The sequence below is a fragment of the Lynx rufus genome, unplaced genomic scaffold (genome assembly GCF_022079265.1).
Source record: "Lynx rufus isolate CCGP_SWC_20201006 ecotype Redwood Valley unplaced genomic scaffold, mLynRuf1.p SCAF_1, whole genome shotgun sequence".
NCBI lineage: Eukaryota > Metazoa > Chordata > Mammalia > Carnivora > Felidae > Lynx > Lynx rufus.
The window spans coordinates 136,437,753-136,454,152 of NW_025814823.1; the positions used below are offsets into that span (position 1 = coordinate 136,437,753).

Genomic DNA, 16,400 nt, shown 5'->3' on the forward strand with positions numbered 1-16,400 from the left:
AGAGAGAGAGACTCTCAAGAGACTCTGGGCTCATAGCACAGACGTGGGGCTTGAACTCACAAACCATGAGATCATGACCTGAGCAGAAATCAAGAGCTGGATGCTTAACGTACTGAGCCCCCAGGTGCCACTGTAAGTATTTTGATAGATTCTGAAGTGCTTAGCTTTATAATGCTGCGTGATAATTACTTTACCAATATGGAAAAGCACAAATAATTTTGGTGGTTAAAACAGGGGACTTGTAATGACCTAAAGATGGTTTTTGAAGACTTTTAAAATGGAAGTTAACTCCATGCATACAGTTCTAACAATGCATGTCACAGTTGAAGTGACATTTGTGCTGTGCAGGCAGAGGCAGACAGATGTGTTGATTAAAAGATGCTTGGGGCGCCTGGGTGGCTCAGTCACTTAAGCATATGACTCTTGATTTCAGCTCAGGTCACAAACTCATGGTTTGTGAGTTTGAGCCCCGCATTGGGCTCTGTGCTGACAGCATGAAACCTGCTTGGAATTCTCTCTCCCTCTCTATCTGCCCCTCCCCTGCTGGTGCTCATGCTCTCTCCCTCTCTCTCTCTCAAATTAAATAAACTTAAAAAATAAAAAAGATGCTATAGGGGTGCCTGGTTGGCCCAACTCTTGATTGTGCCTCAGGTCATGATCTCGGTTGTAGAATCAAGCCGAGTGTGGAGCCTGCTTGGAATTCTGTCTCTCCTTCTCTCTCTGCCCCTCCCTCACTTGCACGTGCATGTGCTCTCTCTCTCTCTTTCAAAATAAAGAAACATTAAAAAAAAAAAAGCCACATCCTGTAAACTGTAGAATGCTTCCTGATTTCAGGGATGTTAAAAGTGTGAACAAAATGTATGTATTAGAATGAATGCAGTATGGTAAACGAGCTAGGAGAAGGGCTTTTCAGTCTCCTAGTCTGTGGAAATGGTGATAGTGCAGAATCTTTGAGAATAATCCTTGGAAAACTAAGATGCTGTGTCATGTTGTTTTTATGGCTATCCACATATCCCAAGTCAGTTTAAATGCCAGAGGAGCAGAGCTCTGTAATCTGAAAATCTGCTTCAAGGATAGCCCTCTTTCTGATTTTTCCTAGTAAAACTGGAAGTCACCAGCTGTTCCAAATTGCCAATTCATACTCTAGGCGGAATTAACAAAGAATGGTTTTATCTTAAGTACTTGGAAAACAAATGTGTGTGTTTCTTATCACTTCTTTGTCATTCTACCTTCTCTGGCCACCTCTCCCCTGCTAGTCCTTTAGTGAGTATTTAGGTCATCTGACTCTCCAAAGACTCTCACCACAAGACCTGGCTTTCCTTTCATTGCCTCATGTGCATTTTTCTTGTAATATTTATTTTTAAACAATATTATTAAGGTATAACTGACATACAATAAACTGCATTATTTAAAATGTACAATTTGAGGGGCGCCTGGGTGGCTCAGTCGTTTGAGCGGCCGACTTCGGCTCAGGTCATGATCTCACGGCCCGTGAGTTCGAGCCCCGCGTCGGGCTCTGTGCTGAAAGCTCAGAGCCTGGAGCCTGTTTCGGATTCTGTGTCTCCCTCTCTCTGACCCTCCCCCGTTCACGCTCTGTCTCTCTCTGTCTCAAAAATAAATAAACGTTAAAAAAAAAATAAAAAAAAAAAAGAAAGAATTTCTGACGATACATCTTTAAAAAAATAAAAATAAAAAAAATAAAATGTACAATTTGAGTTTTGACATAGGTATATTCCTTGTGAAACCGGCACTACAACCAAGATCATAAACGTGCCTCTCCCAGAAATTTCCTGTGCCCCTTGATAACCCCTCTCTCCTGCGCTCTCCTACACCCAGACCCACCTTAGTAGGGGAAGTCAGGTCCTCTGAGTGGTTGGGAGAAAGAGAAGAGTGGTTTGACTTCATTACACTATTTTGGAACTAAATCTTTGCCTCCTAGAATTATTTTCATTTTAAAAGGTTAAATGTGTAATACAATTTTCTTGGTAACTTTAAGGCAGATTTAATCTTAAGAATATGCCATCTGCCTCTTCAGGAAAAAAAAAATTCCCTTGGATAGAGGAAAGAGGCCTGGTTTGAAAAACAAGGTAATACTTGGAAGCTTGTATGAAGTAGGTAAGAGCTTATTTTCTCCCCTAAAAAGCCCCCAAAGAAATAGCTTTTTTAGATAGCTGAACACTTCATGAGCCCCAGAGCGGATTAAGATGAAAGTCGTGGGCACCAGTGAAAATAAACCTATTAAGGTACTGTATGATCCTTCCCTTTCTGGTCTGATGCCTTGGGTTGCTGAGAGTGGGTTATCAATATTCAGGAGATACCGAGCCCAGCAGCTGTCAGTCTCGGGGAGGGTTGGTGTGCTGTTCACTTCAGGCAGCCTCACCCGGTTACCTCCGTGGGCTCTTTGACTACTGTAGTTTTCTTGGACCGGAGCAACTTGAGGAAACACAGAAGCCAGTCTCTGAGTGAAGATACTAACAGAAGTGGACTTCTTAGTTGGCATGTTAGTTGTGCAGCTCTCTCCCATTTGGAGACAGTGTAAAAAGTTATGGGTCACCTACCTTTAGGTAAGTCTTGCTGCACTCATCATGGAGGTCATTTCTAAAACAGTGCTTTTCGCCTGGGACAAATGAAGCTAGGACTTTTTCAAATTTCACATAGTACGTAGCAGAACGCTAGGTAATCATAGGTATTGAACAGATGTGGTGGAGGTGAGGCAGTATTGGCAATTGCATGAGTTGCAGAGAAGATTCTATGTTATTTCTTTAAGCAATTACCAGTGAATTCAGAAAATGTATGGTACGCTGTGAAATCAGAGATCGACTGATTTTTTTTTTTAAATGCAAGTTTATTTACTTCAGAAAATAAAGCTTGTGAGTTGAATGGAAGATCTGAAAATTAGCTGTTTCTGAAAAGATACGTTGAACTTTTAAAAGTGCTGTATTTTGGGCTGTTTTATGTTTTTCTGGCCTTAAATTACTGGGAGACCTTATATGCTATCAATCTAATCTAATCACGTTTTTATCGCAGGAGGCAGTGAGAAAGCCCGAGAACGCCACGTATCAAGAGGAAAACTTTTAGCCAGAGAAAGAGTGGACAGCCTTATAGACCCAGGGTTGGTACAGCCCAAGTGCTAACTCAGTGTTCTCTAATCTGTGGTACTTTCTTAAACAGTTTTATAAATAAGTGATTTAAAATTCTGATTCTTACTCTAAGATTCAACAACAAATGTTTATTGAGAGGCTAAGTGTCAGGCACTGTTACAGGTGCTAGTGATACATGAGTGAACAAAACTGACACAGGTCCTTGTCCAACTGGAGTTTACATTGTAGCAGGAGGAAGTAGAAAGTAAATGACAAATTTTAAGTTCTGCAGTATGTTAGAAGGTGATAAATGTCATGGGAAAAAGAAAGACTGGAATAAGGGAGGAGGGTCAAGTTGTAGTTTTATTTTTTTTTTTTAATTTTTTTTTTTTTCAACGTTTATTTATTTTTGGGACAGAGAGAGACAGAGCATGAACAGGGGAGGGGCAGAGAGAGAGGGAGACACAGAATCAGAAACAGGCTCCAGGCTCTGAGCCATCAGCCCAGAGCCTGACGCGGGGCTCGAACTCCCGGACCGCGAGATCGTGACCTGGCTGAAGTCGGACGCTTAACCGACTGCGCCACCCAGGCGCCCCTCAAGTTGTAGTTTTAAATAAGGTGGTTAGGGTAGGCCTCATTGAGAAAGTGACATCTGAGCAAAGATTTGAAGGAGTGAAGAGAGAGAGCCCCGAAATACAGTGAAAGAGTGTTAACAGACAGAAGGAATAGCCATTGCAAAGGCCCTGAGGTAGGAATGTGCAGGATATGCTGATATGCTCAAGAACCGAGGATGCCAGTGTGTTTGGGGTAGAAGGCATGAAGGGGAGAGTGGTAGGAGGTAGGGTTCCATTCCATAAAACCTTGGAGGTTAGTGTAAAAGTTTTGGCTTTTTTTTTTTAAGTTTATTTTTATTTTGAGAGAGTGAGGGGTGGGGTGCGTGGGGAGAGAATCCCAAGCAGGCTCTGCACTGTCAGCGCATAGCACGATGTGGGGCTTGAACTCATGAACCATGAGATCACGGCCTGAACCAAAATCAAAAGTCGGAGGTTTAACCGACTGAGCCACTCACTCAGGCACCCCAAGAGTTTTGGCTTTTATCCAGAGAGGAATGAGGAGGCTCTTGGGATTTTGAATATGAAACTATTACGATCTACATGACTTACATCTGAAAAGAGTCATTCTAGCTGCTGTTTGGAGAGTAGAAAGTGGGCAGCAAGGCTGGAAGCACCAAGATGAGTTAGACATCTGTGGCAGGGATTCAAAGGAGACATGATGTGACTTGAACTTAGGATAGTAGTACTGGAGGTGATGAGAATGTCACGTTCTAGGCCTGTCAAGAGCTAACCCAGTGGGATTTCCTGAAGGATTGGAGTGGAGGGAATGCAGGTGGAGAGAAGGGAATGAGGACTCCAAAAGTTTTTTTTTTTTTTTAAGTTTTATTTGTATTTATTTTGAAAGAGGAGCACAGAGGGAGAGGGACAGAGAGGGAGAGAGAATCCCAGGCGGGTCCACACTGTCAGTGCAGAGCCTGACGTGGGGCTCAAACCCACGAACTGTGAGATTATGACCTGAGTAGAAGTCAGACACCTGACTGACTGAAAAACTCAGTCCTCCTTTTTTTTTTTTTTAATCTTTAAAGTTTATTTACTTATTTATTTTTGAGAGACAGAGAGAGCAAGCAGGGGAGGGGTGGTGAGAGAGGGAGAGAATCCCAGGCAGGTTCCACACTGTCAGTATGGAGCCCAATGTGGGGCTCCAACTCGCGAAGCATGAGATCATGACCTGAGCTGAAACCAAGAGTCGGACGCTTAACCGACTGGGCCACCCAGGCGCCCCTGAAAGTATTTTTTTATGACATACACCCATATTCCCAACCTGGAGGCAAAAACACTGTTAACACCAAGTGTGCATCCTTCTAGACTGTTCTTAGGTGTATGTGTAATAGACACTTTTTTTAATAAGAAAAATGGAATCATACTAAATGTGTTTTATAACACCCTTTTTTCCCCTACTTAACTAGATCTTGAACATTTAAGTAAGTGAAAGGTGGAGTAATAGCTACAGTGGTGTGGAGCCTGGTCCCTGGGGTTAGATTGCTTATCAAAAACCCAGCTCTGCCACTTACTAGTTGTGTGACTTCAGACAAGTGATTCAATTTCTTTTTTTTAGTTTCCTCCTCTGTCAGTGGGGATCATAATAGGATCCACCTCAGGAAGTAGTTCTGAGGTACAAGTGAGTTAGGTTTCTGAAGGTCCTGAAAAAGAGCTGGGCAAAGGGTAGGGGCTTATATAAGTGTTACATGCTATTCTCTTCCTGTACTAATAAACACATTGGTACAACATCCTTTAAAATAGCTACTTAGTGTTCTATTTCATGGCTATACTGTGTAAATCCTCAAACTACCCACACTAGATTTTGCTTAAATATTTTTCTTTTTTGTGGATTTTATATATGTTCAACATGCATGCTTGAAACATTGGCTTGTTAATCTTTTCCACGTATAACTTTAAATATGCATTTTTAAAAAATAACTTCAATTCAGGCAATATCCTTTCTTCCCTGCAGGTCTCCATTTCTGGAATTTTCCCAGTTTGCAGGTTACCAGTTATATGCTAATGAGGAGGTGCCTGCCGGTGGCATTATTACAGGCATTGGGAGAGTATCAGGGTGAGTGTTCTACTTACACTCCATAATGTGGGCCAGGAAAAGATTGACGGGCACAGCCTTCCAGCTGTCACTGCTTTGCATATGAACTTGCAAGTTTTGTGCTATTTATATTATGTAGGGCTGAGGCTTCCTGCCCAGACATGTATTAGATTTATCTGTGGAGATTTAGAGACAAAGATTGAAGGGGGAAAAAAAAAACCAGCACAAATTCTGGGGCTCAAATCCAAATCTTCCTACATAATCAGAATCTGCAGGCGTGGGCTTTGCTTATATCGTTTTCCAAGGCTCTGTAGGTGATCTCTTGGACATCTCTGGTGAAAACCACTGTCTTAGAGAAGTCATTCTCTAATTGTGCTCTTCAGGTAGCATCAGCATCACCTGAGAACTTGACAGAAGTGTAGATTACTAGGTCTTCGTAAGAAGTATTAAATTTTGAGGGTGGGGCCTGGCAATCTGTTTTTTCACAAGTCCTCCAAGATTCTGGAATGCTAATATTTGAGAACCACTCTAGACTTGGGGAATCTAGATTGCTAGAACTTAAATTTACTTGCGTATATTTATGTGTGGTCTCACATTTACTGTCTCAAGTTAGCATGCCAGGCATTGTAGTAAACACTTCCCACTGATTGGTTGTTTTATTTTACTTACGTATTTTTGGGGGTAGGAGGAGAGCTAGAGCCCACATGCGTGTGGGGAAGTTGCAGAGGGAGAGGGAGAATCCTAACCAGGCTCCACACCCAGCATGGAGCCCAGCGAGGGGCTCTATCTCTGCTCTATAAGTGTGAGATCATGACCTGAGCCCAAATCAAGAGTTGGACACTTAACTGGCTGAGCCACCCACGTGCCCCAGTTGTTCTAATGATCACCACAGCTATGTGAGAATGGGTATTACTGTCATCATCCCTGTTCTGCAGGCACAGAAGCCTGCTTGGTAAGATCATAACTGGCCCAAGATCAAGACCCTGGCAAAGCCCAGCTTTGACCTCAGGTGGATGGACTCTGAGCCTGATACAGTTGCATTTGACTCCGATGCTGGTTTATCGTGTGTGTGTTCTCCCACCTTCTCCCCATAATTCATGCCTTCCGGGGAGGTACGGCCATAGCCATTCACCATTGTTGCTTCACCTTCCTGTACCCCCACAACTCTTGCACTCTTTGCCAGTTATGGTCTGCTTAATATTTACCCAGTGTGGAGACACTTTCTTTTTGTAGTCTTAGGGGATGCTTAAAAATAAACCTTTCATAAAAGGATAAACTTCATGCAGAGTTAAACTAAATTCATAATCATGAAATACGTAATTAAGCAGGATAGTTAATTATGTCTCCAGTCATAATGACAGCAGGTTGGAGCATGCTCTTTCACCTTTCCTGTGCATATATAATATCTTATTTGTGCTTTTATATTTTTCATTTTCGTTTTCTTTCTTAGTGCCTTGTTCTCACTTTATCAAGTTTTCAGCTTGGAAGGAAATTGAATTACACTTAAAAGTTGTATGGGTTCAGGAGTTGTCAGCCTCCATTAGAATCCTGGCTTTAGCATTTTGTAGCTGTTTGACCTTTAGCAAATTGCTTGACCACTCAGTGCCTTAGTTTTCACATCTGGAAAATAAGATTCATTATAAATTTTTTTTAATGTTTATTTATTTTTGAGACACAGTGAGAACGTCAGTGGGGAAGGGATAGAGAGAGAGCGAGACACAGAATCTGAAGCGGGCTCCAGGCTCCGAGCTGTCAACACGGAGCCCGACACGGGGCTTGAACTCATGAACCGCGAGATTATGACCTGAGCAGAAGTCGGATACTCAATCAACTGAGCCACCCAGGCGCCCCAAGATAATATGATTCATTATAAAATGGAATAATCATACCATCTACTGTAGATGGTTGTCATGGAACAAGAGAAAGAAACAAGAAAGGGAAGAGAAACACCTCTATTCCTTAAGAGATGCATAATACAAGTGTACTTTTGCCCCTGAGAGTAGACAGACTCGTGTAGATGAGAGTAGAAGCTCTGTTCCCTGCAGCAAGGTCATTGGTAGCTTCAGCCTGGAGCTTTTCAGAGCCAAATCCATTCATACGGTCATTAAAAACTTTTATACCTTTATTGCTTTCTTATATATTTTTGAGTAGTGCTGCGTCTGTTGATCTAGGCTCCGTGATACCTTCTGAAGTAGACCCCAAGAAATTTAATGAGGAGACTTGTTGTATGGAATTTTATTTATAAACCAGCTTAGAATCAAGGATTCCTTGCCTGAAATAGTAACTGGCTGATGAATAATTGAGCTGGCAAATTCACATATTTTACATGGCTTATTAGGTCCTGTAAGAAACAGTCCCTGCCTGCTTTCCTCACCTTACCTTTGTACCTCTATCACTGTGGCCATCCTGCTCTTGCTGTTTCATGAACACGCTAAACATATATATATATATATATATATATGTATGTATGGCCTATACTCAAGCCGTTTTCTCTGAATCAAGTGTTCTTCACCTGATTCTTTGACTGGCTTTTGCTCTCCATTCATATTTCCCCTGGAGCAGTGCTTAGGAGCGTGCATTCTAGAATCAGACTGCCTAGACTCAAATGCTGGTTTTAACTTGTTGGTTGGTAACATTGGGCCAGTTGCTTAACTTTTTTGTACCTGTGTCCTCATCTGTAAGTGGGATATCTCACATACCTAAAGCCTTGAAAGAGCACCTCGTACATCATAAGTGACATGTCAGTATGGGGTGTTACTGTTATTTTTACCATTCCTTCACCATTATACCGTAACATAGCCCCATCTCAATTACTTTGTTTTATTATATATTTTACCTTGTTTTATTATATGTTCTATAGTAACTAATAATAATAAATATTGTATTACTATAATAGTGTGATTTGTAGATAGATGTATTTAGGCATTCAGATGACCAAAATTTGCTTCTCATTTATATTTGGTCTTTGTCCACAGTTCCTGGCTCATAGCTCCCCAAACCCTTGGAAGTACTGAGAGTGGTCATGGTGAACTTTGTTCTATCAGTGAAGGTGGCTTTTGGACCCCACCCCAGGGCAGGGCCTAGTTGTTCAGAGAGCCAACTGTGTGATTAGAGGGTTGGAACTTCTCTGCTGTACTTATTCCCCCAATCCCCACCTTTGGGGAAGGGAGAGGGGCTGGAGATCGAATCAGCTAATGGCCACTGAATTAGTCGTGACTAGGCAGTAAAGCCTACATAAAACCCAAGAGGACTGGGAGCTTCCTGGTCAGTGAGCATGTGGAGATGAGGGCAGAGTGGTGCACCTAAGAGAGGACATGGAAGCTCCCCGTCCTTTCCCCATACCTTGCCCTGTGCATCTCTTCACTGAGTGTTAATTTGTGTCTTTTATCATGTCTTTGATAAAACGGTGAACTTAAGTGTTTAAGTGTTAAGCATTCTAGCAAGTTAAAAGAACCTAAGGTGGAGGTTGTTGGAACCTATAGTCTGTAGCTGGTTGGTCACGAAGCACAGGTCACAGCCTAAGCTTATGATTGCCATCTGAAGTGGGGGGTGGAGAGCAGTCCTGTAGGAGTAACCCTTAGCCTGTGGAATATGATGCTGTTTCCGAGCAGATCATGTCAGAATTGAGTTGAATTCTCAGACACCAGCAATACCCCCGCAGAGTGTCCGAGAATTGTTTGATGTTGAATGTGGGTGAACCCTCCCCCGCACATTGGGACTGGAAACCCAGAAAGAGTTGGTGTGTGTAGAATTACCTTGTTTTATTACAGTGTCATAGCACATATAATCAGAAATTACCTAACGGATTTGTTGTGTGTTTTTGCTTCCCCTAACTGATCCTTTCCACTACAATGGGAGCTCTGTGACATCAGGAATTTTGCCCTTCTTGTTCACTCCATGTCCTTAGTTTCTAGAAAAGGACAAGGCATATAGAACACACTTAAAAAATATTTGTTGAATAAATGAATGGATGTCAGGGGTTATTTTATAGGCCAAGTTATATCTCTTGTGGTTATTTCTTTTTTTTTTAAATTTTTTTTTTTTTTCAACGTTTATTTATTTTTGGGACAGAGAGAGACAGAGCATGAACGGGGGAGGGGCAGAGAGAGAGGGAGACACAGAATCGGAAACAGGCTCCAGGCTCTGAGCCATCAGCCCAGAGCCCGACGCGGGGCTCGAACTCACGGACCGCGAGATCGTGACCTGGCTGAAGTCGGACGCTTAACCGACTGCGCCACCCAGGCGCCCCTCTTGTGGTTATTTCCAGAATGAGATAATGAAGTTGTATCACACTTACAGTATGATGCTCTGTTTTTGTTTTCTTTATTTGGGGGCTTGGTGTGGAATCCCCCTTACTCTACAGTGATTTCAAGTAGGTAAAGACAGGGAGCAGAAGACAGCTTGGTTTAATTCCACTGCACATTTTAAACCATGTAATCAGAAGTATCCTCCCAGACACCAACTTTCAAGTCGTTCTCTGTGCACATCAACAACAGGGTTTCATACTGAGCGTATGCATTTTGCCCCACGAGACTCCTCTCCATGGGAGTCTGGCCAAGGAAAGACTTACCTTTTCCCTAGACTTACCATGCTGGCCAAGGAAAGACTTACCTTTTCCCTAGAGCTGTGCCAGTGTTAGATATTATGACTGAAAAGGTTCACTCATTTACTAGGTGTAAAGTAGCAGTTCATTGTGATTTACACGCACCTTTCTTACGTAAATAGTGTGGTTGTATATATTGTCACCACTCTTTCTCTGGCCGATGCTAGATGCCCAAACTGGTTTAAGAAAAAAAGAATTTATTGACTCTTAGCTGATAAGTGTGAACATAGCTGGATGTCGGAGCTCAGACAGTGTTATCAGGTCACAGGTGTGTTTTGGTTTTATTCCCAGGCAAGCTTTCTAAACCCAGAGGCAGGGCTAGCCAGAGACATCCCAGTTTCTGTTCTGTAAGGTCAGTAGCTGAGGTAGGAGAGCCCCAAAGGGGTTAGGCTTGAGGTCCACGCACTCCCCCCCCCTTTTTTTTAAGTACTTATGTTTTATGTTCAAGTTCAAATGATCCTTTTTTCTGATATTTATTTAAGAAAACTTTTTTGAACTTAATGTTTATCTTATTGTCTTGTGGTTCGAGTTAGGGGTCCAGTCACCCAGCTCTCTTCTTAGAATCCCACTTAAATTCCTTAAATTAGATAATCCAGAATAACAATAGCTAACATTTATCCAGTGTCCACTATGTGGACATAGGGAATATTTTAAGTATTAAATGAATATTTTTTTATTTAAAAAAAATTTTTTTTAACGTTTATTTATTTTTGAGACAGAGACAGAGTATGAACAGGGGAGGGGCAGAGAGAGAGGGAGACACAGAATCTGAAACAGGCTCCAGGCTCTGAGCTGTCAGCACAGAGCCTGACGCGGGGCTCAAACTCAGGGACCGTGAGATCATGACCTGAGCCGAAGTCGGACACTCAACCGACCGAGCCACCCAGGCGCCCCTAAAAAATTTTTTTTAATGTTTATTCTTGAGTGAGAAAGAGAGCACGAGCAGGAGAGGGTCAGAGAGAGAGGGAGACACAGAATCTGAAGCAGGCTCCAGGCTCTGAGCTGTCAGCACAGCGCCCAATTCGGGGCTTGAACTCACTAACTGTGAGATCATGACCTGAGCCAAAGTCAGACACTTAACTGACTGAGCCACCCAGGTGCCCCAAGTATTAAATGAATGTTAAATCACTGAAATAAGTATGAGTATTATCCTTATAAAATAGATACTACTGTTATCCCTATTTAAAATTTTTTTTATCACGTACAAGTGAGAAAACTGAGGTATATGAAAATCAGCTTTCTTGAGGTCACTCAGGAGTAAAAGTAAATGGGGGCCCACGCCCCTTGCTGAGCCACACTGTGGACTTGGGGTAGAAGGAGCTGGTTCTTTTCTATACCTTTGAAGATAGGCTTTGGGGGCCAGTCTCACTTGAACCACATGGATTAGGTAAGAGGCAGTGTCTGAAAGAAAGTTTAGTTCTGTTGCCAAAATAATAGATTGTGGGTATACAAAACCAGTAGATGTACAATGCAGTCTTTTTGTGGACTAATTTTATTTTTTATTCCGTAACATGTCTGTGACCTTTTTTGTTGGTTTGTGAAAGAGAAAGAGCATGCACAGCATACACACGTGAGCTGGTGGGGGACAGAGGGAGGGAGAGAATCCCAAGCAGGCTCCATGTTCAGTGCAGAGCATGACGTGGGGCTCGGTTCCATGTTGCTGAGATCATGACCTGAGCCGAAATCCAGAGTTGGATGCTCAACGTGACTTAGCCACCCAGGTGCCCATGTGACCTTTCAATAAACAAGTGAGAGTGGCTCTGTCTCTTGTTCAGGGTCACATGTTCAGCAAGTGGCAGAGCCAACATTTCACCATAGCTTGTCTGACTCCATAGTCTGGCCCCTTTCCTGAATCACAGCTTCTTAAGCTTTTGTAGGGCACCACCCCCAGGGTGGGGCAGAACAGTGCACCCTGGAGGTGTGAGATGATAGCCTCAACCACCTGCCAGAGCATAAATTTCCTTTGAAATCTAATTTGTTTACTAAAGTCATGAAAAATTGGCAGTCCACTCTAAAATGCTAACTGTAATGTGGAAAGAAGCTTTATATCAATAAAATAGATGCTCTAAGGAGAGGAACCCTTTTATCTTGTGGGGAGCACTGCTGACCATGTACCCTAATGTGAGCAGTCCGTTGCTACCTGAGGCCGCTGTTCAGTTGCTGTTCTCTACTTTATTTTCAACAGGGATTCAGTGACTCACTTTTTAGAATTCTAGAGAATATAAAGTGAGGTTTTAAAACATATCATAAATAGGAGTGCCTGGCTGGCTCAATTGGTGGAGTGTACAGCTCTTGTATTTGGGGTTGTAAGTTCAAGCCCATGTTGGGTGTAGAGATTACTTAAAAATAAAATCTTTAAAAAAAAATCAGAAATATAAACAAGATTACATTTTTTATTTTTATTTTTTAATTTCTTTAAATGTTTACTTATTTTTGAGACAGAGAGAGACAGAGCATGAATGGGGGAGGGGCAGAGAGAGAGGGAGACACAGAACCCGAAGCAGCCTCCAGGCTCTGAGCTGTCAGCACAGAGCCCAACACAGGGCTCGAACTCATGAACTGTGAGATCAAGACCTGAGCCGAAGTCGGACACTCAACCGACCGAGCCACCCAGGTGCCCCAAGATTACATTTTTTTTTAAAGAACCCACTGTTGTTCACTCAGGTTTCCTTCCGGTTTCCCGGTAGGGTTGAGCAGTTTCCCTTACAGGTGGTCTGCACTCACCACTCTGCTCTTCGTGTCCTCCTTATGGGCGTGGCACTCGGCTAAAGTGGTTCTGGTGAGAAAGGGCACCACCGATGATGCACTTTAATATGTTTTCAATACACTATTTTATCTTATTTTTTACTTTTTTCAAGTGTGGTTTTTAAATTTTATTTTGAGAGAGGGAGGGAGAGAGAGACTCCCAAGCAGGCTTCACACTGTCAGGGCAGAGCCTGGTGTGGGGCTCCAATTCACGAACTCTGAGATCATGACCTGAGCAGAAATCAAAAGTCAGACACTCAGCTAACTGAGCCACCCAGGTGCTCTCAATATGACATTTGATAGTTTGCATCTATTGTTACTTTAAGCAAGATAGATATTGTGTTTTAAACTTGTTTTAGTTTTTTGAAAAGCATGTGGTAGTAATATTTAAGAACTTTTGAAAATAAGAAAAATAAATTCTCTTGATGGATCAGTTTTCATTTTTGCAAATTACCATCCTAAAAGGAAACTTGGTGGTTTATTATGAGAGATTTCTCACCCTTGAGATTTGGATTTTTTGTGTGTGTATATTTTATTATTGTTTTGCTAGGATCATTTCATTGAAAGAACCATTATGAAATGTGGCTGAGGTTGTTAGTTTTTCACTGCTAATAGAGGACCGATGACTCTTTAAAAGTCAAGTATGAGTTTGTAAACTTGTTAAAAGTGATGATATAAATGAGTATGTGGACTTTGATTAAAGCTTGCTTTCATATCATGAGATCATCTGCTAATGACTGTCATTGGTGATATGTACTAGAGGTTGAAGGTTACATTGGAGTGTCTTACAATGGAATGTACTTGGCCTTTTAACTTTGAAGAAGTCTCTCTTATTCTCTTTGTGATGAAATTTCTGTCTTTCAGAGTAGAATGTATAATTGTTGCCAATGATGCCACCATCAAAGGAGGGACCTACTATCCCGTGACTGTGAAGAAGCATTTGCGGGCACAAGAAATTGCAATGCAAAACAGGCTCCCCTGCATCTACTTGGGCAAGTCACAAGAGTCGTAAAATGAATTATTTTTAGGTGGTAAAATGCAAGAGTGTTTACAAGGTTATATATGATGTCATCATTTTTTTTTTTTTTTTTGACAGAGTGTGGGGGAGGGACAGAGAGAGAGTGGGACAGAGGATTTGAAGCGGTCTCTGTACTGACAGCAGAGTCCCATGTGGGGCTTGAACCCCAAGCCAGGAGATCATGACCTGAGCCGAAGGCGGGCTTAACTGACGAAGCCACCCACACCCCCCCATCATTGGGTATTTTTAAAAACTGTTGGTTTCTTCCATAATTACAAAAGAAATGCATGCTCTTTGCTGAAAACTCAGGAAGAAAATGTGAACAAGAACTACCCATAACAACATCACTGAGGAATAACCTGTGACAGTATTTTCATGTATGCCAGTTTTTTCTCTACATAGGTGTAGATTTTTTTTCTTCTGTATATTTTCTTTTTGTCTTAACCTTAATGAGTTCAAACTGTGAGAAAATAATAGTTAATATTTATGGATCTCTTGAGTGCTAGGTACTAATTTAAATGCTTGAGTATGTATATAATTTTCAGCAAATGCAATTTAAGAAATTTAATTTTTAATGAAAGTAAATTTATATTTGAAATCAAAATACACTTAAATCTAAGGGTATTTCAAAAGGAACATAAAAGCAGGGCAGTTTAAAATTGGCACTGCCTGGATAATGGTTTAGTTTGGTGAAATACCAGCATATATATATTGTTCACTTTTGCAAGTGTTTGAACAGGTACTGACTTAGAGATTTTTTTTCCCTGCAAAAGTGCATTTACCTGGGTGACTCTCAGTGTGAACTTTGTTTTGCACATACAGAAAACAGCAAATGAGGCCCTACTGTTTACAGGTGCTGTGCCAAACACTGTAGGTAATGGAGTAAAGAGTATTATGTTGTCCCCATCTTGGGCAAGCTTAAATGCACCAGAGACAGGATGTCATGTACTAAATAACAACAAAAGACATGATGATTGTAGGCAAGAGTGGTGGGCATAGGACTAGCTAACTTTTCACAGCATTGCTATTTGCACTCACTCTGTGCTGAACTAAGTAAGTGCTTTATATACATTATTTCATGTCACCCCAGGAATAGCTTCCTGGGAGAGCTACCGTTGTTACTTTGATTTCACAGGCGAGGAACAGGAAGCATAGAATGGCTAGGACATGCCGGTAATCACACAGATATGAAGTAACCAAGCTCTCTTCCAAATTCAGCTGACCTTCTTATCCCCCACTCAGCCCTGCAGTATAAACAGTCCCAGAGACACTATGTGACAAACTGTCACATGAATTCTGCATGTGGCTTTGCATTGGTTTAAAACAAAGAAAGATACTTTTTTTTTTTTTTTTTTAGCTGAACTGGTTAAAAATTTGCGGTGTTTCTGGGGCTTTAGCTGGTCCTCAAAGGAGGGAATGTCCTAAATATTTCAAGTGGAATTTTGCACAGGGAGGAGAGCCTAATGGATTTGATGAAAACAGTGAATTTTTTGGCTGCGTTGGGGTACTGGAGAAAGATGCTGTTGAATAGTTTAGAACGGTGATAGGGCAAGTTTTGTGTGAATGTGATGAAGAACTGTTGCTGTCAGTGGTACACGTCTTCCTGTGTACAGCATGTTTCGTTCATTCAGACGTACTTATTTCTGTTATTTCCCTTGTCTTCAGTTGATTCAGGAGGCGCAAACTTACCTTGGCAAGCAGAAATATTTCCAGATCGAGATCACTTTGGCCGTATATTCTATAATCAGGCAATTATGTCTTCTCAAAATATTGCACAGGTAACTTCTCATTAATGAAAGGTATTGTTTTTTTGCTCCAAATGCCTTTGCCAGCTAGATAGCCTGAGAGGATTTAAAACAGAATTTAACACAGAATGTAGATTTTTTTTTCCCCCCACAGAAAGTGCCTTAAGGTCAGATTATTCTCTTAATTATGGGCATGCTTTTATGTTTTAATAAAGGCTGTTCACTAAAGGAAAAGAGTTTGTCAAAAGAAAGGACACTGTGTAATTGTTTTTTTTTTAATTTTTAAATTTTTTTAAATTTTTTTATTTTTGAGAGACAGAGCATGAGCAGGGGAGGGACAGAGAGAGAGGGAGGGAGACACAGAATCCGAAGCAGGCTCTAGGCTCTGAGCTGCTAGCACAGAGCCTGATGCGGGGCTCAAACCCACAAACTGTGAGATCATGACCGGAGCTGAAGTTCAAGGCTTAACCGACTGAGCCACCCAGATGCCCCAGTAGTTGCTTTTTTAGGACTACACTTTGAGACATTCTGGTGTCTGAATGAGGAGACATGAGCAAAAAAGA

General features: G+C 41.6%; 1 protein-coding gene across 1 annotated transcript in view; it reads left to right on the forward strand.

The window, feature by feature from the left end:
* MCCC2 (methylcrotonyl-CoA carboxylase subunit 2) overlaps nucleotides 1-16,400 on the forward strand; it is a 72,473-nt gene that overhangs the window by 11,190 nt on the left and 44,883 nt on the right. The window contains exons 3-6 of the mRNA XM_047087804.1: nucleotides 3,028-3,112; nucleotides 5,646-5,747; nucleotides 13,939-14,066; nucleotides 15,758-15,870. Coding sequence (XP_046943760.1) covers nucleotides 3,028-3,112; nucleotides 5,646-5,747; nucleotides 13,939-14,066; nucleotides 15,758-15,870 — 428 coding nt within the window. The remainder of the gene's footprint in view (nucleotides 1-3,027; nucleotides 3,113-5,645; nucleotides 5,748-13,938; nucleotides 14,067-15,757; nucleotides 15,871-16,400) is intronic.